This window comes from Pelmatolapia mariae, linkage group LG6 (genome assembly GCF_036321145.2).
Source record: "Pelmatolapia mariae isolate MD_Pm_ZW linkage group LG6, Pm_UMD_F_2, whole genome shotgun sequence".
NCBI lineage: Eukaryota > Metazoa > Chordata > Actinopteri > Cichliformes > Cichlidae > Pelmatolapia > Pelmatolapia mariae.
Window position 1 is genome coordinate 618315 of NC_086232.1, and position 24021 is coordinate 642335.

Below are 24021 nucleotides of genomic sequence, written 5' to 3' on the forward strand. Positions count from 1 at the left end.
AGTATGCTCTGGCTGCTGATGAAATCCTTTCCTGCCATGCCTGAAAGTCCAAATGGGGAAGCAGTGACTCATTACCAACTTCTCAGTTCCTTTCATACTTTAATTCAACATGACAAAAAATAAGTAGAGAATAAGCCAGAAATTAAACAAATGTTGGGTAGTTGTTAATGACCTGGTGCTCACTGTGAGTCCAGTCCCTTCTTCTGATGTGACAATCTGCTCAGCTACAGGAAACTAGAAGAAGAACCCGAAACTCCCTACACAGCTCACATAACCACATCGTCTATTCACACACACACACACACACACACACACGCACACACAGGCACACACACACACACACACACACACACAGACACACACACACACACAGACACGCACAGACACGCACAGACACGCACACACACGCACACAGACACGCACAGACACGCACACACACGCACACAGACACACACAGACACACACACACACACACACACACACACAGACACACACACAGACACACACACACACAGACACACACACACACACACACACACACACACACACAGACACGCACACACACACACACACACAGACACACACAGACACACACACACACACACAGACACAGACAGACACACACACAGACACACACACACACACACAGACACGCACACACACACACACACAGACACACACAGACGCACACACACGCACACACACGCACACACAGACACACACACACACACACAGACACAGACACACACACAGACACAGACACACACACACACACACACACAGACACACACACACACACACACACACACAGACACGCACACAGACACGCACACACACACACGCACACAGACACGCACACACACACACACACACAGACACACACACACACACACACACACACACACAGACACACACACACACACACAGACACACACAGACACACACACACACACACAGACACGCACACACACACACACACAGACACACACACACACACACAGACACGCACACACACACGCACACAGATACACACAGACACACACACAGACACACACACACACGCACACACACACACACACTTGTACATTCAGCACTTTCTCACAGTATATCTCCACACTGCTCTGCTGCACTTCTCTCTTCAGCTCAACATACACAGCTCATATCTTTGTACTTCATCCTTTCTCATTCATTACAGAGCATAGTGTTTCACACAGACTGCTGGCCAACACCACAGACTGTATTCAAGAGCAGACAACGTGGAATCCCCACAGAAGAAGAAGATTCTTGGAAATGCTCCAAATCAGGATTCAGTCAATGGCAGCAAATATGACAAGATGGCAGCTCCATCAGTGCTGTCATAGATTTGATGTTACACACACGTTTCATTAAATCAGTTCTTCTTTCCAGTGACCAACAGGGGGCCCACTCCTCTGGCTGGAATAAAGATCTGGTTGTATAGAAGTGTATGGTAAAATGTTTGTAAATGAAAAAGTTTAAATTTATTTATATAGCGAGTTTAAGGATTTAAAAAAGAAAAGTAAAATAAAACAGTGGTTTACAGAGGTATCGATAAAAAGCAGCTTGTGCAAAGTTAAACATGACACACATGAATCATTCAGACCAGGGGTCCCCAATCCCAGTCCACGAGGACCGGTGTCCTGCAGGTTTTAGATCTCACCCTGGGTCAACACACCTGAATCACATGATTAGTTCATCACCAGGCCTCTGGAGAACTGAAGACATATTGAGGAGGTAATTTAGCCATTTAAATCAGCTGTGATGGATCAAGGACACATCTAAAACCTGGAGGGACACTGGCCCTCGTGGACTGGGATTGGAGACCCCTGATTCAGACCCTACCCAGGCACTGGGTACAGTAAACAGTGTTTACACCTGTTTAAGGTGTGAGGAGTGGGTGGTTTGCTGTTCCACAGTTTGGGAGCTTTAGTAGATTAAAGTATATGATATCTAAAGATGGACACTCACATCCAATCTGGTCTGAAGGATGAAAATAATGAGGTCCCACAGTCAAAGTGTACAAAACTCACATAGACCAAGAACACCAAGAACACTAGAAGCTTTACGCAGTATGCTTGACAGAGCTTTGTACATGTTCTGTCTGTAGCTGCCCATATCCACTATATTTTCCGCTTGTCTGTACCCTATCTCCATCGTCTGAACTGTAATACACATTGTCAGTCACTGGACACCACATATACATGAATAACAGAGAATAAAGAACCGTCCAATACACTTTTTTATCACATTAAATGCTTACATTAAAACACCCTTTCACACACTCTTTACCCCACAACGTTCAGAACTTGTTCCAAATATCACCAAATCATCATGTTCAGCACGCCGGCAGTAAGGACTAATGTAAAATATCAGAGCATCACAGTCGCAGGTGTCAGAGTGTGGAACGATTGTATAGATGAAGTGAAAAGAAAATCAATACACATCTGTTTAAAAACTTTGCATCCGTACGGGAAATGCTGTTCTCAGCGATCCAGGTGTCTCACTGTATTTTAAGATCGAGGTCCAACATCCCTAAAATTAGAAATATCTCAGAGTGACGCTGAAAAACTAGTTCATGCATTTATTACTTCCAGGCTGGACTACTGTAATTCATTATTATCAGGAAGTCCTAAAAACTCCCTGAAAAGCCTTCAGTTAATCCAAAATGCTGCAGCAAGAGTCCTGACAGGGACTAGAAAGAGAGAGCAGATTTCTCCTGTATTGGCTTCCCTTCATTGGCTCCCTGTTAAATCCAGAATTCAAAATCCTGCTCCTCACATACAAGGTCTTAAATAATCAGGCCCCATCTTATCTTAATGACCTTGTAGTACCATATCACCCTATTAGAGCACTTCGCTCTCACACTGCAGGCTGTGCTTTTGTTCATGATTTTTCAATATTAATAATATACAAAGAATAAAACTACTTCTACTAAATGTAAAAGTTCTGCTTCTTTGGGATGCAAAACTGTACTGTCTTCTAAACCTGTGTGTATATGGGATCCCCGCATTGGTAAGAATACATCACATGAACAAAGGAGTGAATGTTTGCAGAGTAGCGAAGGAGAAAACATTGTTGTAAGAGTATTTTATTAACCTGCCTATCAATCTGTTTTTCCTCTTCATGCCTTTTCCTCTTTTTCCTTCCCTCTTCTCCTTCTTCTCACCACCATCTGTTTCTTGTCCTGCAGCATTCCTGTTCTTCCCAAGAGGATTCTGACATGTGGTTTTAATGAACTAACACGCAGTCACTTTTATCTTTCCCTGTCTCATTGTGTTCTCTGTTCTTCGATGCATGAGAGCCTTTCCAAACAAACAGCACATGTATGTGGGTCTGTGCATAGCCTTTTTCTTTTTTAATCTGCTTTATTGTCCGGTTGGGTATGTTTTTATTTTATTTTTTTTAGCCGCACTTGGTTTATTTTTTTAGTGGGATTAAGAATAAATCTGACTTTGAGTTCTGACCAGAACAGAACTGATTTTTTTGTTTGTTTGTTTTTCTAGCACAAAAGAATAAAAGAAGAATAAATCCCAGAACAGCAAAAGTACACTAACAACTAAACGTTTGGCAACATCATAGCGTGTTCCTATTGTTCTCCATTTGGCCTCCAGATTGTGCCCCATGTCTTGTAGACGGACCCCACTTTGTGATTAGTAGACTTGACAAATTAGACAAGTAATGACTCATCATAGTTCTGACCTTCATATAAGCATAAGACAGCATGCAGATGTCTCTGTGTAGCACACCGAGTACCAGGTGAGTGTGCAGGTTAGAGACTTTGTCTGCAAAATGAAGTGGTATCCTGTTTACTCCTGTGTATCCGAGGATTTCCTTTTCACAGTGGAAGAGTTTGTTTTTAATGTTTTGTAAAGATTTCAGGTGCATGTGTTTATAACAGTTTATCATATTTATGTTAACCTTAATCATACTGTTACACTAGTTTTATTGTTTTATATTTGAGAAGGTCAACATATCCAACCTAAAGTCCATATTCAAATCTTTCATGGTCATAAAAGTGAAAATTCTGACTGTTATAAATACTTTGGACCCAGGCTGGGTAATAGACCCACGTTTGAAAACCATCTGGAAGCCCTTTCAAGAAAATTATAGATTAAACTTGGGGGGAAAAAAATCTAATTGACAAGATCATGGTGCATCTACAGTGTTGTCTGTGTTTTATTATGGAGATATTGTTCATAGGAATTTGTATTTTGTACACACTTTTCTTAATTTGTGTGTATGTCTAATGTTTTCTTGATCTCTTGATCTTTATTAGACTACCTGTTTAAATACATGATTTGACACTAATAATGAGTGCTCCAGTGTTACCATGTTTAAATGGTAAATGGCCTGTATTTGTATTTACTTAGTCCCTATGGACCCTTTACGCTACATTCAGTCATCCACCCATTCTTACACTGGTGTGATGTTTAGGTTAGTCTACCAGTAGCACTTAGTGAAGCTCCTAGTCTCATTGTTATTTCTGAACTGTTTGAGAATTGATTCCCACCTGCCTGTGCCTGTGGCCACATTTGTGTGGATATACTATCCATACTGCAGTTTGATACACTGTTTCCTGTTTTGCAGTGACATGGCTTCTGAGGGAGCAAGGTTACGTCGCCTCTTTGCCTGGTTTGACCCTGAAAGTGTTGCGGTGAGATTTAGACACAACTAAGCTGCTTCTCTGAAGCTCACTTGTAACTTCATATATATTATTCAGTGGTTGTCTTTTGCACATCTTTGTTTGCACAGGTGCTCACCATCCTGTTGGGGCTGTTCCAGGTGCTGTTCTCTGCCCCGTTTGCTTACATTGACCAAAGTCTTCCAAAACTCTTCATACTGCCACTAGTCTTAGGAATTGTGGTATGTACTTCATGATTCCTCCACCAATTTGCAGCCATAGCGTAACATTCACACACATTCACACTCTGGACGCTTCAGAGAACAACTTTGGGTCAGTACCTTGCCCAGGATACTTGACACACAGACTGAAGGAGCCAAGGATTGAACCACAGTAGTAATACGATGGCAGCAATCCAAGATGGCGGCCAACCAAACCGGTTTGAGAACCGGTTTGACCAGTTTTGTGCGTGTGCGCATGCGCGTTCAGGTCGTGGGGTATGTGAGTTCATGTGTGGAAACACACAGGGCGTCAGTGGGGTCATATGAGTTCATGTGTTTTTAACTTGATTTAAACAAACCATAGGGTTTTAAATTAAACTATTTTTATCACTTTGGTATGTCTCAGCATTCAGTTATGCAGACATATGTGTCCTTAAGAGGAATTCTTTGTTTTGCGGGCGGAAAGGAAGGCGTTTTGCTTCGCAGTGCGCATTAACAAAGCGGGGATGCTTTTTATTTACATCTAGTCAAAAGTGTTACTAATTGTGTTTTAATCACACTAATTTTATGATTCTGATGTCTCCTCATGCTGCTATGCAACCATTTTATTTAAAAAAACGGCACAAATGGGAATTTCTTCTGTACAGGTAAATTCAGCCTGTTCACAAGCGTTTCATTTAATAAAACCACTAGTTTTAATTTAACTAGTTTTTACGCATCTACTGGGGCTTCTTTCACTGTTTGATGAGATCATTTTATTTAAAAATCGGGATTTCAGAATGTTGATCCAAGAGGGAGATGGAGCCAGCTAGTTTTTTCAACACCGTAAATGGTCACAAATAACATTCAGCCCTTTAGAAAATAAATGTTATAAGCAGGCAGTATCGCTCTTTTCAAACTAATTGTGTTTTAATCCCACTCATTTTGTGATTCTGATGTCACAGCATGCAGCGATGCAAGCATTTTATTTTAAAAACGGCACAAATGGGAATTTCTTCTGAATGGGCAATGTCAGCCTGTTCACAAGCGTTTCATTTAATAAAACCACTAGTTTTAATTTAACTAGTTTTTACGCATCTACTGGGGTTTCTTTCACGGATTGATGCGATCATTTTATTTAAAAATCGGAATGTTGATCTAAGAGGGAGACAGAGCCAGTTAGTTTTCCAACACAGTAAATGGTCACAAATAACATTCAGTCCTTTAGAAAATAAACGCTATAAGCAGGCAGTATCACTCTTTTCAAACTAGTTGTGTTTTAATCACACATTTTGTGATTCTGATGTCACAGCATGCAGCCATGCATGCCTTTTATTTTAAAAACGGATCAAACGGGCATTTCTTCCGTAAGGGGTTTCATGGTTTCAGAGTAGTTTTTAACACAACAGATGGTCGCAAATAACATTCAGCCCTTTAGAAAATAAACGCTGCAGTGATACTGCAGTCGCACAGACACGCTCAGTCTTTTCAACAGCCGGTTAATTGTTTGAAATTGTTCAGGATTGCAAAAGCCCACTGTGGGTATCATTTAATTGTTGTGATTCCTTAGGAAAAGGTAAAAGCCCCGCAGATGTACCAGTCGAACAGGGTATCGCCTATTTTCTGAAGTAGCCAGCAACAGGGGACCCTTACGCCTATCTTGGCCAGTTACACCGGAGCTCAGCAACTGCGTGCCCCACCCTCACTGTTTTAAACTTGCACAGCATGGTGATGCCCTGCAGGTGTATCGCCCCCCAGACTTACCGGTCCCCCATCTATTGTTTTTGGAAACACCCGGTCCTATATGAAGCGTTCCTCAGAGCGTGAGACCCTCGCCATTTCGCGTCAGGACCAGCACCGGTGCAGACCATTTTCTACCCACACAGAGCGTTTCTGACAGGCTGGCGTTGCTTATGCATAAGAGAAAAGCAACAATACAACACGGTTCTCTGCTCCAAGACATCGCGGGTCCTTTACCACGGTAAGCAAGTGTGTTAGCCGGCGCTTCATAAATGTCTGTCTGGCAGCGCAGATTATTCAAACTGTTTTTAAAACGTGACTCATTTGTTGTCCAAAAACATTTCCTCTAAATTTGCAAAGTTACTGATTTAAAAATATATTTTTTCGAATTTTTAGTTGGATGTCAAACATATGATAGACTCTTGAGCATATTTGTATAGCAAAATTCACAGTGGTATAACCATAAAAGATGCCCAACTGTGCACCAGTGCACTCTAATGCAAGTCTTTAAACTGCATGCTGATAAGTGCATGAAGTATACCTCAATAGCTGAAAAGAGTCTGCATCCATAATTTGTGGATCTATTGATTTGTTTTTAATGTGGCACTTTTTTCACAAACTGTAGATGATGAAATCCTCTTTATTTGAGAAAGTGTCCCTAAGCTACTGCGGCTCATACTTAGAGTTCCCTAGCTACTTCTTTACTATGTCAGTAAACTTTTTGAACAAGGCAGGTATCGTAGATTTAAAGACACATCTTAATTGAAGCAAAGGCAAAAAATTGGAATGAATTTTATGTGGCTGTTCATATTAAAGCCATCAAAGAGTGAAAATCCAAAAAGCTGCTGCAATCCTTTGTATTAATGATCTCTCTCTCTCTCTCTCTCTCTCTGTGTGTGTGTGTGTGTGTGTGTGTGTGTGTGTGTGTGTGTGTGTGTGTGTGTGTGTGCAATGCTGAGTGTGCTACTGTGTGAGTGCGTGTGTGTGAGTGCATGCTTGCAGAACGAAGGTCAAGACAGGAGCTTTTTTTTTTTTTTTTTTTGAATGCATCTCCAATCAGCTTTTCTTTTTCTTTTTCTTTTTTTTAAACAAGAAGTGTAGCTCATACATTGCAATAAATGCATTCTGCTACATCTGCTAACGAGAGAACATGTTTTTTCATCATAAAGACTGTGATATGAAGCATTGTTAAAGTGTCACCTCAGTAATGCTGCTGAGTGTTGACTCATTTCTTTTTAAATACATGACTTAAAACACTAAAATCTAATTTCAGGGGTTTATTTTAAGTTTACAGAATATAACAGCTGGTAAGACGATGAGTTTTACTTCTCACTGTCCGTGTTATGTTGTAGTATCCATTTATCATGTATGCTACTTTGCTCTGTGGACTAAAATGTTTCATTGTATTCATGAAATAAACCAGACTTTCAATGTCTGAATCTTTTACCGTTTTTTCTGCTTTTGTTCACCCCAAGTTGACAAAACCCACAGACATCCTGAGTTAACTCACTAAAATGTGGAGCAGTCTAAGTGTATATAGATGCTTTTACCCTAAACACCGTCAGCTGACTGAGAGAAACGTCTGTAGTCCTCACTTTGGTCATTATGAATGTTGAAGGAGATTTGTTCCATAGACAGCTTATACTAGTGTTTCCTACACTTAATCCAACACTAGTTTTACAAACACATTCTTCTTCATGTCTGTTTACATGGTTTTTATGAAACTGGTTTTCAATAGTACAACCAACGTCTAATTATTCCCTGCTCCCCAGTATAAATGCAAGAATTTTGCAGGCTTTATTGAAACTGTCACAATTTAACACTCAATGCCATAAACAGAGTTGATCCATGTCTCTATGGACACTGTTTCATACATCAAAAGCTCTGAAAATCACTTTTAAAGTAATGTAGAACATGATCTCTCTCACTCTCAGCGTCTCTAATAACCCCGCAAACTGACCATCACCTCTAAACAAGGGGGTTAGTTCATAGTTTTTTTGTTTGTTTGTTTTGTTTTTTATCAGGTGCAACACCATGTAACGCGTGGATGTTAGACTCTTTTACCAGACCATGTTGCTAGCCCAACCACCAGGCTCAGGGTTTCTGAGCTCTAACCATGGCTGCCAAATGTGCCTCTGACCCTCTTGTGCCTTTTCACCACCAGACTAAGTTAGTAGTCTCACCTACCAATATTATTTTATTATAGCACAATATTCAGCTTGGTTACTACTTTGACTTTCTTACTTTGAGCACATTTCTGAGCCCATACATTATCAAACTTTTACTTGAGTATTTCTGACACTAGCAGCTATACTTCTACTTAAGTAAAAAATGCCCGTACTATCGGTATATAAAGCTGTCTGTAATTCTTGAACAGTTCATGCAAAAATTATACATTAAACCTGCACCACAGCTAACTCTTCTTAATAACCAATAACAGGTGTATTTCTTAGATCTACTGATACAGCCAAAACACTCTGCTTGTATAATGCCATATTCTCTCCCAGCGTACCCTTGTCTCACAACAGGGTGATTCCCAAAGTACAACTCAATAAACAGAGACTCTAAAACCAGAACAGAAAGATAAAGTTGGAAGATCAAAGATTAAGGTTTGTGTTTTTATAGCATAAAGTAAACTGTCCCCTTGTCTTCTAGGCCTTGGCGTGCGTACCTTAGAAGTCAGATTATACATTAGTCATACTTCCAAAAACATTTTGAATTCCATTTATAACTGAGATGTCAAGCTGTTATCAGACATCTTATGCTCACCAGGAGCAAGTATCCCCAACTTCAAAACCTTAAAGTGTCAAATTCACAAACCCAACATGGGCTCATTCAACACAGGGGCCAGAAGTGCATGTCACCCTTTACTGACACACTGTAAATAAGTTCAATACAGGGCAACGCGGCTAACAGCCTTGGAAACGCTTTACATGAAATAAAACTTTTTAGAAAACCCTTTACAAGAATAAATGTGATGATGTGTTTTACCTGAATCAAATGTATTTGTTCATTTACTTGAAATAAAACTTATTTTGGAAACCCTGTACATGAAGTAAAAAGTATCGTGTTGTAAGTTCTGGCATTAATATTTCCAGCTGATAAGGAGACGTATTGCATTTCAAACGCTTCATACAAAAGACTTTTAAACATCCACTTTGTCTGTAACGACAGTATCAAGCTACAAAGAAATGTTTTTATTAAAATTCAACATTTTCAGATGAAAATTTTACTTCTTTTTTTTAAAATAATGTATTTTACTGTAACAACCCGCTGAATGCCATTTTAAGATTATATTCTTGGAGATTCCATATATATAGATATATGCTTTTGGAGTGAGGGTATCTAATACACAAGTTGTCACTGTGTTTTGTACTACAAGCTGTGAGGGCTCTGCTTTTACTTAGTCTCGTGAGTATGTATTTTTCAAAGGAGATCTTCATCAAGTTGATTTGGTACCGCAGTCTTGTTGACAAGATTAAAAGACACGTCCATCAGAGTTCAGCAACATTTCAGTTTGATTAAAGTTTTTTTTTTTTTTTTTTTTAACTACACAGGGATTTATTTTCTCATCTGATATAGTTATCATATTGAACATGTCAGTGTTGAAAGCAAGGAAATAAAGAAAAATAGTAAACGGCTGTCTAATTAAACTGTTCCTGTGAACCTTAAGCCCCAAAACAGCCTTAAATCATCCTTTAATATGTTCGGTGTTGCAAAGTTGAAGAACCACAGAAAAGGTAATCAGAAATTAATCAGTTTTCAGCCTTCGATCATATTGAAATGTTGAAATCTTTCCTGCTAGACCAAATTGCAGCATCTGATACCGCTGACCATAACATTTTATTACAGCTATCATTAAATGGAGAGTCCTCTTCACACACACTGAGGTTAATTATGAAGCTCCAAGGACTTCTGTGCTAATACCAGTTCTGTTTACATTATACATGCTTTAGAAGGCATAGCATACATTTTCACAGCTATGCAGATGATACCCACTTTTATTGGTTAAACAGTTGGGATGTTTTAGATAGATAATGAGCTTTAATTTTTTTGCTACTAAGTTCAGATAAAACTGAGGTTATTGTAATGGGACTTGAAAATCTTGGAAACACTGTCTAATAAGATCCTTACTCTGGACGGCATCGTCTTGAGCCATCCATTGTAGTGATTTGGCACATTATATGTAAAATTGAAGCACACAATCCCGTCGCATAACATCAACATTTTATTTATATACAAAATAAAAATGCTTTTTTACAGAAAAGAACTGTAGCTTCACAATTCATCACCGTTTACGTGGCTACATAGGGTAAGTCCCCATCCTTATCCCATAGTGATTTGGGTAATTTCTCAGGGCCTTGGAAGGGTGGCCATATCAGGATACATGTTTTAAAAATGCGCTTAATGTAGGATACATGTTTGAAAAAGGATACATGCTTTTAAAAATGTGGTAAAATGCAGGTTACACATTTTAAGAAAGAAAAATCTGGATGCTTGTTTGAAAAAAAATAAGCAGGGTAGCTGTTTGAAAGATACGGTACAATACATTTTTGTTTTTGTTTTTTTGAAAGAATCAGTGTTTCAGAGAAAACATTAGCAGCCTCCTTTGTAACACTCTGTGACCAACCGTAGCTGTCCGATTTTCACCACGTCCAACCCCACCAGATTGTTGTATGCCTCGCCGATGGCGTCAAAGACTTTCCTTACTGATTTCAGTTCGTGCAAGAGAGTCTCCGCCACCGTGCGGACTTTGACGTCGTCCATTTTGATGTTGCGGACAATCAGCAGACGTTGAATGGAAGGAATGAAACGAGGGGTGAGGAGTCTTTTTCTGATGCTGTAATAATTTTCAGCGTAAAAGTCATCCTCCAACACTTGCAGACACTCATGCTGTCTCTGGCTGGGGTGATCGAACTTACAGCCGCTGCATTCGTCAGTGAGGTACTTGTTGATTACTAGGTTGACTAGGTGATACACAGCTGTTTTCACGGTATCGATGAATAAAGAAGATGCCCGACCGTCAAGCTCGATGGCTTGCTGCTGCTGCTTTTCCAAGGGGCGATAGTAACCGGGCGTGTCAGGTACTAAAGAGCCCTCGTCCGAGGAACTGTCCGAGGAACTGTCCTCCTCCTCAGTGTGACGCAGGGGTGCACAGTCCATCCTTCTCGCTGTTTTGAGATAAAAAAGGTTTTGGAGGAATGAGACGGCGGTCTTGTTTTAAAATAACAGAAGGTGGGGCTTGATCTGGAAGTAGGATGATCTTAAAGGGCGGGTAGGATATGAAGCGTTTGAAATGCAATACGTCTCCTTATCAGCTGGAAATATTAAAGCCAGAACTTACAACACGATACTTTTTACTTCATGTACAGGGTTTCCAAAATAAGTTTTATTTCAAGTAAATGAACAAATACATTTGATTCAGGTAAAACACATCATCACATTTATTCTTGTAAAGGGTTTTCTAAAAAGTTTTATTTCATGTAAAGCGTTTCCAAGGCTGTTAGCCGCGTTGCCCTGTATTGAACTTATTTACAGTGTGTCAGTAAAGGGTGACATGCACTTCTGGCCCCTGTGTTGAATGAGCCCATGTTGGGTTTGTGAATTTGACACTTTAAGGTTTTGAAGTTGGGGATACTTGCTCCTGGTGAGCATAAGATGTCTGATAACAGCTTGACATCTCAGTTATAAATGGAATTCAAAATGTTTTTGGAAGTATGACTAATGTATAATCTGACTTCTAAGGTACGCACGCCAAGGCCTAGAAGACAAGGGGACAGTTTACTTTGTGCTATAAAAACACAAACCTTAATCTTTGATCTTCCAACTTTATCTTTCTGTTCTGGTTTTAGAGTCTCTGTTTATTGAGTCGTACTTTGGGAATCACCCTGTTGTGAGACAAGGGTACGCTGGGAGAGAATATGGCATCATACAAGCAGAGTGTTTTGGCTGTATCAGTAGATCGAAGAAATACACCTGTTATTGGTTATTAAAAAGAGTTAGCTGTGGTGTAGGTTTAATTTATAATTTTTGCATGAACTGTTCAAGAATTACAGACAGCTTTATATACCGATAGTACTTAAGTAGAAGTATAGCTGCTAGTGTCAGAAATACTCAAGTAAAAGTTTGATAATGTATGGGCTCAGAAATGTGCTCAAAGTAAGAAAGTCAAAGTAGTAACCAAGCTGAATATTGTGCTATAATAAAATAATATTGGTAGGTGAGACTACTAACTTAGTCTGGTGGTGAAAAGGCACAAGAGGGTCAGAGGCACATTTGGCAGCCAGGGTTAGAGCTCAGAAACCCTGAGCCTGGTGGTTGGGCTAGCAACATGGTCTGGTAAAAGAGTCTAACATCCACGCGTTACATGGTGTTGCACCTGATAAAAAACAAAACAAACAAACAAACAAACAAAAAAAACCTACAAACTAATCGCCTTGTTTAGAGGTGATTGTCAGTTTGCGGGGTTATTAGAGACGCTGAGAGTGAGAGAGATCATGTTCTACATTACTTTAAAAGTGATTTTCAGAGCTTTTGATGTATGAAACAGTGTCCACAGAGACATGGATCAACTCTGTTTATGGCATTGAGTGTTAAATTGTGACAGTTTCAATAAAGCCTGCAAAATTCTTGCATTTATACTGGGGAGCAAGGAAAAGTTAGACGTTGGTTGTACTATTGAAAATCAGTTTCATAAAAAAACCAATTAAACAGATATGAAGAAGAATGTGTTTGTAAAACTAGCAGTAAAGTATGGGAACTATAAGGCAGACTGTTTCTGCTATCAAAACAGTTTGTGTTGTTAATCCTGAATGATTCTTGGTCACAACATTTTACTCCACACACATTTGGAAAATCGCATAGTTTGACAATAAATATCCCAGTAAAGACGCTTTATTTCTTGTGAAATATGCCGAGGGAGTGATCTTTATCAAAAGTAGAAGTTATAACTGTGGCTAAACCGTTGTACAAAAGAACTTTAAAAATCTATAGTGTGTGAGGTTGTGTGAGTAAGGGATGGCTTGCCCTTCTTGCCCGCGTGTGACAAACCATCTGTTGGATCACGGATTTGACATCTTAGCATTGTGAAAGTGGGGAAACATACTCCTGGCTGAGCATAAGATTTCTTCTTACAACTTAGAATCTCACTTCTAAATGAAATTAAAAAATGTTTTTTGTAAGTATGGCTAATGTATACTTTGACTTCTAAGGCATTCATACACACGCACGCACACACACATGAACAACATCAACACAGAGAAGAAGAAGAGGGGGTAGTTTACTAAGCATCATAAAAAAAACACAATCATTAATCTTCCAACTGTATATTTCTGTTCTGAATTCAGAGTCCTTGTTTGTTTACTGAGCCGCACTTTGAGAGTCATACTGTTGTGATACTGGTGAGAAAAGGGTAAGGTGTGAGAGACTAAACCATTACACACAAAACTTCAAAAATCTAAAGAGAATGTGAGGCTGCTAGCTGTATTGTCCAGCAATAAACTTATCTACAATGTGCTAGTAAAGAGCAACTTGTACTTCTGTCCCATTAAGCGATGGTTTAACAAATTTCATTGCACGCTATAAAAGAAATCTGGATTTAAATAGAACATAGTGTAGGAAATAAGGTGTCTATGGAACAAATCTCCTTCAATATTCATAATGACCAAAGTGAGGACTACAGACATTTCTCTCAGTCAGCTGATTGTGTTTAGGGTAAAAGCAGCTAAATACACTGAGATTGCTCCACATTTTAGTGAGTTAACTCAGGATGTCTGTGGGTTTTGTCAACTTGGGGTGAACAAAAGCAGAAAAACGGTAAAAGATTCAGACATTGAAAGTCTGGTTTATTTCATGAATACAATGAAACATTTTACAGTCCACAGAGCAAAGTAGCATACATGATAAATGGATACTACAACATAACACGGACAGTGAAAAGTAAAACTCATCGTCTTACCAGCTGTTATATTCTGTAAACTTAAAATAAACCCCTGAAATTAGATTTTAGTGTTTTAAGTCATGTATTTAAAAAGAAATGAGTCAACACTCAGCAGCATTACTGAGGTGACACTTTAACAATGCTTCATATCACAGTCTTTATGATGGAAAACATGTTCTCTCGTTAGCAGATGTAGCAGAATGCATTTATTGCAATGTATGAGCTACACTTCTTGTTTAAAAAAAAAAAAAAAGCTGATTGGAAATGCATTAAAAAAAAAAAAAAAAAAAGCTCCTGTCTTGACCTTCGTTCTGCAAGCACGCACTCACACAGTAGCACACTCAGCATTGCACACACACACACACACACACACACACACACACACACACACACACACACACACACACACACACACACACACACACACACACACACAGAGAGAGAGAGAGAGAGAGAGATCATTAATACAAAGGACTGCAGCAGCTTTTTGGATTTTCACTCTTTGATGGCTTTAATATGAACAGCCACATAAAATTCATTCCAATTTTTTGCCTTTGCTTCAATTAAGATGTGTCTTTAAATCTACGATACCTGCCTTGTTCAAAAAGTTTACTGACATAGTAAAGAAGTAGCTAGGGAACTCAGTAAGTATGAGCCGCAGTAGCTTAGGGACACTTTCTCAAATAAAGAGGATTTCATCATCTGCAGTTTGTGAAAAAAGTGCCACATTAAAAACAAATCAATAGATCCACAAATTATGGATGCAGACTCTTTTCAGCTATTGAGGTATACTTCATGCACTTATCAGCATGCAGTTTAAAGGCTTGCATTAGAGTGCACTGGTGCACAGTTGGGCATCTTTTATGGTTATACCACTGTGAATTTTGCTATACAAATATGCTCAAGAGTCTATCATATATATATAGCTCTACAGCGCATTGTGAGAACAGCTGAGAGGATAGTTGGTGTACCACTCCCCTCCCTGCAAGACATCTACACCACCCGCCTTACCCGCAAAGCCATCACAATTGTCAACGATGCAACCCACCCCGCGCACTGTCTGTTCAGCCTCCTGCCCTCTGGAAAAAGATACAGAAGTCTCCGCTCCCGCACTACCAGGCTCACCAACAGCTTCATCCACCAGGCTGTGAGACTGCTGAACTCTCTCCCCTCCCGGCTCCCAGCCAGCAGAAACACCAGACTGGCAGGAGTATAGGAAGACAGACTGGACCCTACCCCCCCCCCCCCCCCCCCCACACACACACACGACTACCTCTGCATTACAATTGCACACACCTGCTGCCTTATATTTTTTGTATTTTTAGTATTTTCTTTAGCACTATTTATATTATTTATATTACTATTACTGCTGCTACAGTCTTATGCTGCATTAAAACAAAAACACTTACCAACCACAACCTGGGACTACGTCAAGTGAACTAGTACACTACTTTCCAGGGCGCACTGTGGAACACTTTATTATATGTTATATGTTATGTGTAGGTCCTGTCTTGTTATATCCTGTATGTTACCTAAATGTTGTGCATCTGCACTTTATTGTTGTCTATGTCTACGCATGGGACAGTGTGAAACGTAATTTCAATTCCTTTGTATGGCAAGTACATCTGAAGAAATTGACAAATAAAACTGACTTTGACTTTGACTTTGATCATATGTTTGACATCCAACTAAAAATTCGAAAAAATATATTTTTAAATCAGTAACTTTGCAAATTTAGAGGAAATGTTTTTGGACAACAAATGAGTCACGTTTTAAAAACAGTTTGAATAATCTGCGCTGCCAGACAGACATTTATGAAGCGCCGGCTAACACACTTGCTTACCGTGGTAAAGGACCCGCGATGTCTTGGAGCAGAGAACCGCGTTGTATTGTCGCTTTTCTCTTATGCATAAGCAACGCCAGCCTGTCAGAAACGCTCTGTGTGGGTAGAAAATGGTCTGCACCGGTGCTGGTCCTGACGCGAAATGGCGAGGGTCTCACGCTCTGAGGAACGCTTCATATAGGACCGGGTGTTTCCAAAAACAATAGATGGGGGACCGGTAAGTCTGGGGGGCGATACACCTGCAGGGCATCACCATGCTGTGCAAGTTTAAAACAGTGAGGGTGGGGCACGCAGTTGCTGAGCTCCGGTGTAACTGGCCAAGATAGGCGTAAGGGTCCGCTGTTGCTGGCTACTTCAGAAAATAGGCGAGAACTTGCATGACTGGTACATCTGCGGGGCTTTTACCTTTTCCTAAGGAATTACAAATGAACCGATACTTCAGACAATAGGAGGGGCCCCCCACCCGACCGGTACACCTGTCGGCTTTTACCTTTTCCTAAGGAATCACAACAATTAAATGATACCCACAGTGGGCTTTTGCAATTCTGAACAATTTCAAACAATTAACCGGCTGTTTAGAAGTATCACTGCAACGTTTATTTTCTAAAGGGCTGAATGTTATTTGCGACCATCTGTTGTGTTAAAAACTACTCTGAAACCATGAAACCCCTTACGGAAGAAATGCCCGTTTGATCCGTTTTTAAAATAAAAGGCATGCATCGCTGCATGCTGTGACATCAGAATCACAAAATGAGTGTGATTAAAACAGGATTAGTTTGAAAAGAGCGATACTGGTTGCTTTGGGGGAAAAGGTGACATCATGTGCAGCGTGTTTTAGAAGCAGGCCTATTTATTTTCTAAAGGACTGAATGTTATTTGTGACCATTTACTGTGTTGAAAAATTAGCTGGCTCTGTCTCCCTCTTAGTTCAACATTCCGAAATCCCGATTTTTAAATAAAATGATCGCATCAATCCGTGAAAGAAACCCCAGTGCATGCGTAAAACTAGTTAGATTAAAAACTAGTTGTTTTATTAAATGAAACGCTTGTGAACAGGCTGACATTGCCCATTCAGAAGAAATTCCCACTTGTGCCGTTTTTAAAATAAAATGCTTGCATCGCTGCATGCTGTGACATCAGAATCACAAAATGAGTGGGATTAAAACACAATTAGTTTGAAAAGAGCGATACTGCCTGCTTATAACATTTATTTTCTAAAGGGCTGAATGTTATTTGCGATCATCTGTTGTGTTAAAAACTACTCTGAAACCATGAAACCCCTTACGGAAGAAATTCCCATTTGATCCGTTTTTAAAATAAAATGCATGGATCGGTGTCTGCTGAGACATTGTCAGAATCACAAAATTAGCGTGATTAAAACACAATTAGTTTGAAAAGAGCGATACTGCCTGCTTATAACATTTATTTTCTAAAGGGGACTTTATGTTATTTGTGACCATTTACTGTGTTGGAAAACTAACTGGCTCTGTCTCCCTCTTAGATCAACATTCCGATTTTTAAATAAAATGATCGCATCAACCCGTAAAAGAAGCCCCAGTAGATGCGTAAAAACTAGTTAAATTAAAACTAGTGGTTTTATTAAATGAAACGCTTGTGAACAGGCTGACATTGCCCATTCAGAAGAAATTCCCATTTGTGCCGTTTTTTAAAATAAAATGCTTGCATCGCTGCATGCTGTGACATCAGAATCATAAAATTAGTGTGATTAAAACACAATTAGTAACACTTTTGACTAGATGTAAATAAAAAGCATCCCCGCTTTGTTAATGCGCACTGCGAAGCAAAACGCCTTCCTTTCCGCCCGCAAAACAAAGAATTCCTCTTAAGGACACATATGTCTGCATAACTGAATGCTGAGACATACCAAAGTGATAAAAATAGTTTAATTTAAAACCCTATGGTTTGTTTAAATTAAAATGCAGTTAAAAACCTATGAACTCATATAACCTCTCTAACGCCCTGTGTGTTTCCACACATGAACTCGCATACCCCCCCAGCACACCTGAACGCGCATGCGCACACGCACGAAACCGGTCAAACCGGTTCTCAAACTGGTTTGGTTGGCCGCCATCTTGGATTGCTGCCATCGTATTACTACTAACCACCAACCTTCCAATGTGTAGATGTCCTGCTCTAGGGCATACGTTCAGAACCTGAGAGCAAAGCTACACCCATATGGAAGATTGTCCCAGGAAAATTTGCTCCAGGCGCAGGAACGTCAGCAGAGCTTGCACAGCAGAGGGGCTAGGCTCAGACAGTTTTGCTTGTATTGCTTCTTTCTTCTAGCTCAAGGATCCTTGCTAAGTGGCAAGAACCCTTTGTGGTCACATGGCGATTGGGTGATCTTGACTAATAAGTAGTGCGATCGGACAGGGACACGCAGATATACCACTAAGTCAAAGCGTATAGAGAGGCTGGAACAGCTTCTCAGATGAGACTGGTGAAGGAAAGATGAGTTAGTCAGAGGTGCCAGATTCCATCATTCCTGTCTTCCTCCATTGTGATGACCATCTCACACAGACCCACATAGCAGATGTTGCTGTACTGCAACAGCATTTTGCAGATGTGTTCTCCCCCTGCCTGGTTGTACTTCACTCATAGAGCACTGTTGAAATGTGCTCTGGCTTGGCGGTGCAGTCATGCACCTTTTGGTTACCTGAACATGAAAGACAAATTTATCAGAAGGAGGTGGCTTCTATGCTGGAGATGGGAGTGATAGAGCCCTATAGTTCCTGGTGTTGCCCCATAGTACTTGTGGTGAAGAGAAATGGATCTTTATGGCTCTGTGTGGAATACCACAAGCTGTCAGGTTGATGTTTATTCCATGCCCCAGTTTGACAAGCTACTGGTCCAGTTAGGCACTGCTTGTTTTTTCACAACGCTGGATTTGACCAAGGGCTACTGTATCCTGGAGTCCCTGAGGCAGGAGGGCTCATAACCAACTCAATCAGAAGTGAGCACATTGATAGAGGGTGGCACACTATCTGGGGCATCACCTGGGAAGCAGGCAGGTGCGCCTGCAGACAGACAAAACTACAGCCATCGTCCCAGAACCAAAAAAAGAGGTGAAGCAGTTTTTGGGTCTGACTGGCAACTACTGCTAGTTCATGCTTGGTTTCGTGGTGCTGACCAGCAACTTATCTGATCTCACTCACAAAGATGCCACAGATCCAGTTCAGTGGATGTGTAGCCGCTAAGGCTGGTAGGCCTGCTGTTGATTACACGCATCGCCTCCCCCTCTAACTCTTCTTGCTGTTGGGACTGGGTCGCCATGTAATACTGGCCTGTCTGCCAAATGACCCGTCACGCCACACGATCAGGCAGCAGGTCCTTCTTTGCTCATGCTGGCTTGCACGCATTTCTTTCCTTGTTTCTGACTCAGGGAACACCCAGACCTCAACAGGTGCCTGCTATTGTCCGCCTAGTCCACAGTGGATTAAAAGAATATCGTGCAACAACACTAAAACATGCAATATAAATATCAGGATAAAACCAGTATGATCAAAACAACATAAACCATAAAACAAACACAAATTTCCACTTTGTGACAGATCCCACACGGCATTTGACCAGTTCCCTGTGGGGAACCCCGAGTCCACACCCTTACTTTTCCTTCCCTTTTAATCTGTAGATGGATGCCTCGAACAGAAGCCTGGGGGCCGTTTTGGGTCGACAGCCCTGTTGTCTACATTAGCCCAAAACTGTCTGTGAGAGACGCCAGAGAAGGAGGACTGAGTTCACCTCGACTGAAAAGTCACCGCAGTATAAAATCATAATTATTACTGTGGTTGTTGTCATTGTGGCTATTGGGAATAAATGGACTCTCACCCTCCACACACTGTGTGCATCGGGTCCTTGCCATAATGTAGCTAACTTCATCATGGCAAGAATCAGATTGTTGCATTTTTGGGGGAGCATGAGACTGAACATCTTTTAATCTCAAAATGATCAATTTAGTCCCTCATATTAGACCAGTTCTACTACTAACTGGGAAGTAGGTGCTTTGATTTCTTGTGGCTCCAGCCTGCAGACTAAGTTGTCTTTTGGCCTGCAGCCTGATGGGAACGAACAGAGTGTACAATGTGTCCTTTGGAGTGGGTGTATGCTGTATATGAAGTACTTGGGTAGAAAAAAGTGCTTGTATGAATGAGGCATGTTGTATAAAGTACAGTAGAAAAGAGCCAAAAAGTTGCCCATTGCCTGTATATACATGTTGTTTTTGTTCAGGGAAGGCCTTGTGTGAATCCTGTCCTACATGTACTCCAAAAGCATGGTGCATCATAAGAGTTCATACAGTAAAGGAGGCCACAAACTGTAGAACAACTGGAATCTCTCATCATTCAAAATGGAAAAACTTTTGATTTTAAAATATATTTTTTTAATGATTTTGAATTAAACCATGTGCTGTGTGTGTACCCCCGCCCCCCAACAAATGAAAGAATTCCTTAGTTTGAGGATTTTGTTCTGCTGTTTCATATTTGACTTCTACACTTCTGCATTCTGTTTGATTTGTGCGCTCGTGCTTGCTATCATTTATCATTGAAGCAACATTAACCTTCCAGTTATATTTCTTGTGTGTCTTGCAGGTTATGGCAGGGGGGTCCTTCACAATGGCCAATGAAAAGAACCCTAGCAGACGACTAGTGAGTTGGCATAAAATGCTAATGTGAAGGTCAGATTAAGAAAAAAAGGGAACAAAAAAAGCAAACCCAAAAACTAAAATATCACATGAGACAGGTTTTCTAACAGCAAATACACTGCTCTGTGTGTGTGTGTGTGTGTGTGTGTGTGTGTGTGTGTGTGTGTGTGTGTGTGTTTGTGAGAGAGAGAGAGAGTGAGAGAGAGAATCCCTGGCATAACTGGGATTGAACACTCTTTGTGACGTAGCCTGAAAGACCTCAAAAAGTAACAGCAAGCAACGAACTAAAGAAACAGCTGAGACAATAGTCATCGATGTCTGTCGGTCTAGACCAGGGGTGGGCAACTCCAGGCCTCGAGGGCCAGAATCCTGAGGTTTTACATCTCACCCTGGGTCAGCACACCTGAATCACATTATTAGTTCATTATCAGGCCTCTGGAGAACTTCAGGACATGTTGAGGAGGTCAGTTAGCCATTTAAATCAGCTGTTTTGGATCAAGGACACATCTACAACCTGCAGGACACCGCCCCTCGAGGCCTGGAGTTCCCCACACCTTGTCTAGAAAGTGTTACAAAGACATTTCTAACGCTTTGGGACTCCAGTAAACAACAGTGAGAGCAAAATTATTCCAAGAAGCCAGAACAGCATCTACAGACCTGCAGGCCTCACCTGCCTCAGTTGAGGTCAGAGCTCACGGTTCAACAATAAGACTGGGCAAAAATGCATGGGCGTAGGCTTAGGAGAAACCCAATGCTGACCAAGAAGAACACAAAGGCACTCAGGTTCCCCAAAAAACATCCTGATGATGCCCATTTGGGAAAATATTTTGTGGACCAATGAGGCAAAAGCTGAAGTGTTTTGAAATTGTTTTAGTCCTGTTGCATGTGGTGTAAAATGATTACATTTAAAAAATACAGTTTTTAAAGTAATGATTTTACTCAGGTTTGTCTAATCCTAAAATGAGTTTGTTCTGAAACGTGTACAGTAAGCATAGGAAACATGCCAAAAGACTAAGACTACTATTATGTCTCACAATGTCACAGTACCTGATTATATTCCTGATAAAATGATCATCTCATTTTTTATATTAAATAATCTCACATGATTAATAAAATCACTCTGTCTCCTCTGCAGCTTCAAGGTTGTGTCTGCAGCAATGTGGTTGGTCTGTTGGGGACGTTGCTTGCTTTCGGCCTGTATTACTACACCCTCCACACATCACACAGAGGAGTCACATGCTCGGATGGCTACTCGGGGGTTTGCCTCCCACAACTACTGGCAGTCAGTGTCATCAGATATGTTTTGGTTTTTGCCCTTTCACTTATTTTGACACATTGTTCTCTTTTCATTTTTTCCCTTTCTAATCCTAAAACTTAAAGTCCTGTGGATTGTAATACAGCCTGTCTCTCTTGTGCTCTGCAGGACTACTCCTGGAGTGTGACGCTGCTGCTGCTGCTCTTTGACACCGGTGCTGTGGTCATGCACTGTCTCCTCTCTATCTCCGCCTTCAAAACACTGAAGACAAACTAAGACACACAAACCAAAACCATTGTAGTAGTCATTCTACTTTGGTGTCCTGAGCTTGATTCCTGGTGTAAGAAAACTTAATCTGACTTTTCCTTTACTGACAAGTCAGAATATCTACTGATCCCACCCTCTGTACAAACAACTACTATCACTATATCTTATGTTTTGTAACCACTGTATAACAAAGACCCTCATTAATAAATGTGATTACTGGTTGTTACTGTATTATGTGGTCTTCACAGGTTTTACCTCTTTGTGAATGGTAGCTTGGTTGTACTAAAGTTATCATCCAATTTTCTGTTGAGCCCCTGGTGATGGGGAGGCATTAGCCACGAGTTTGTAAGTGCATGCATTGTACACACTGTTCCCTTTCCCCAGCTTCCAGTCTGCTTTCAGTAGACAGATGGCCTCACTGTTAGTCTTCAAACTTTTTTTGATAAAACCTTTAGTCAGGGCTAAATCATGTGACCCTAACCCATACATTAGTTATGCTGTTACATATTTTAATTTTCAATCTTTCCTGACTTATATTAAATAGTCATCTTTAATAAATGAAGAATATATCCTTTTTAATAGCTTCTGCTGCATTTTCTCAGTCATGTGTCAGCTCTTCCATACCACACAGAGCCTGTTTCACTTTTGTTCCACACCTTCCCTAGTCCATATCAGTTTAGATATCATGCATGATTTTTCTTCCGCCCCCCGCGTTGAGATCTGATGCGTTTTTTTTAAATCTTTCTTGATATTTTTGAGCAGTGTTTATTCTGCAAAACCAAAAAAAAGCTGAAAAACAATAGAGAACCCCTTTCTTAAAAGTACTTTTATATTTGGTATGGCCCACTACCAAATCAAGGTACCCCCCCTTGTCACTATTGCCCCGTTATGAGAGAATGCATATTTCAGGGCACGAAGGGAAGACAGTGTTTCAAAGTATAGTTTACAAGAGTGAGCAGGATAGGAGAACGTTATTCTAGAAGGCAAATTTCTTACATTTCACAAACTGTGAACAGACATTCCTGCTACATATCGCCAAAAGGTTGATTCTGTTCATCTGGACGTTTTCAGTGGGAGAAACATTTCATCATCATCAAGTGACTTCTTCAGTCCCAGGTTTCCTGTCTTATAAACAGTACATTTGCACAATGACTGAAACTAGCACCACTGAATGAACAATGGGCTGGGAGGTCAGTTCCTTGACCAGGTGATTACTCACCTGAGTAAATGTGGTTATCCCAGCTGGACTTTTGTCAAAGCTGGAAAGGCACCTAAAGAAACCTCCAGCCGATCCAGGAGAGAAGGACAACCGCTGCCCAAGCAAAAACCTGTAGTGATCCCGTATGTGTCAGGAGTATCGGAACAGTTGAGACGCATTTTTTCTAAACACCGGGTCTCTGTGTCTTTTAAACCCCAAAACACGCTGCGCCAAAAACTGGTCCCCAAGGATCGGGTCCCCCGACACAAACAGAGTAACA

At 40.5% G+C, this 24021-nt stretch overlaps 1 protein-coding gene across 1 annotated transcript in view; it reads left to right on the forward strand.

Moving 5' to 3' along the window:
* The window catches only part of si:dkey-9i23.16 (uncharacterized protein LOC571915 homolog), a 24401-nt gene extending 1317 nt beyond the window's left edge, over positions 1 to 23084 (forward strand). The window contains exons 2-6 of the mRNA XM_063475049.1: positions 4606 to 4672; positions 4771 to 4881; positions 20969 to 21025; positions 22157 to 22303; positions 22445 to 23084. Of these exons, the coding sequence (XP_063331119.1) occupies positions 4610 to 4672; positions 4771 to 4881; positions 20969 to 21025; positions 22157 to 22303; positions 22445 to 22552 (486 nt within the window). The 5' untranslated portion in view covers positions 4606 to 4609 and the 3' untranslated portion in view covers positions 22553 to 23084. The remainder of the gene's footprint in view (positions 1 to 4605; positions 4673 to 4770; positions 4882 to 20968; positions 21026 to 22156; positions 22304 to 22444) is intronic.
* The last annotated feature ends 937 nt before the right edge of the window (positions 23085 to 24021 follow it).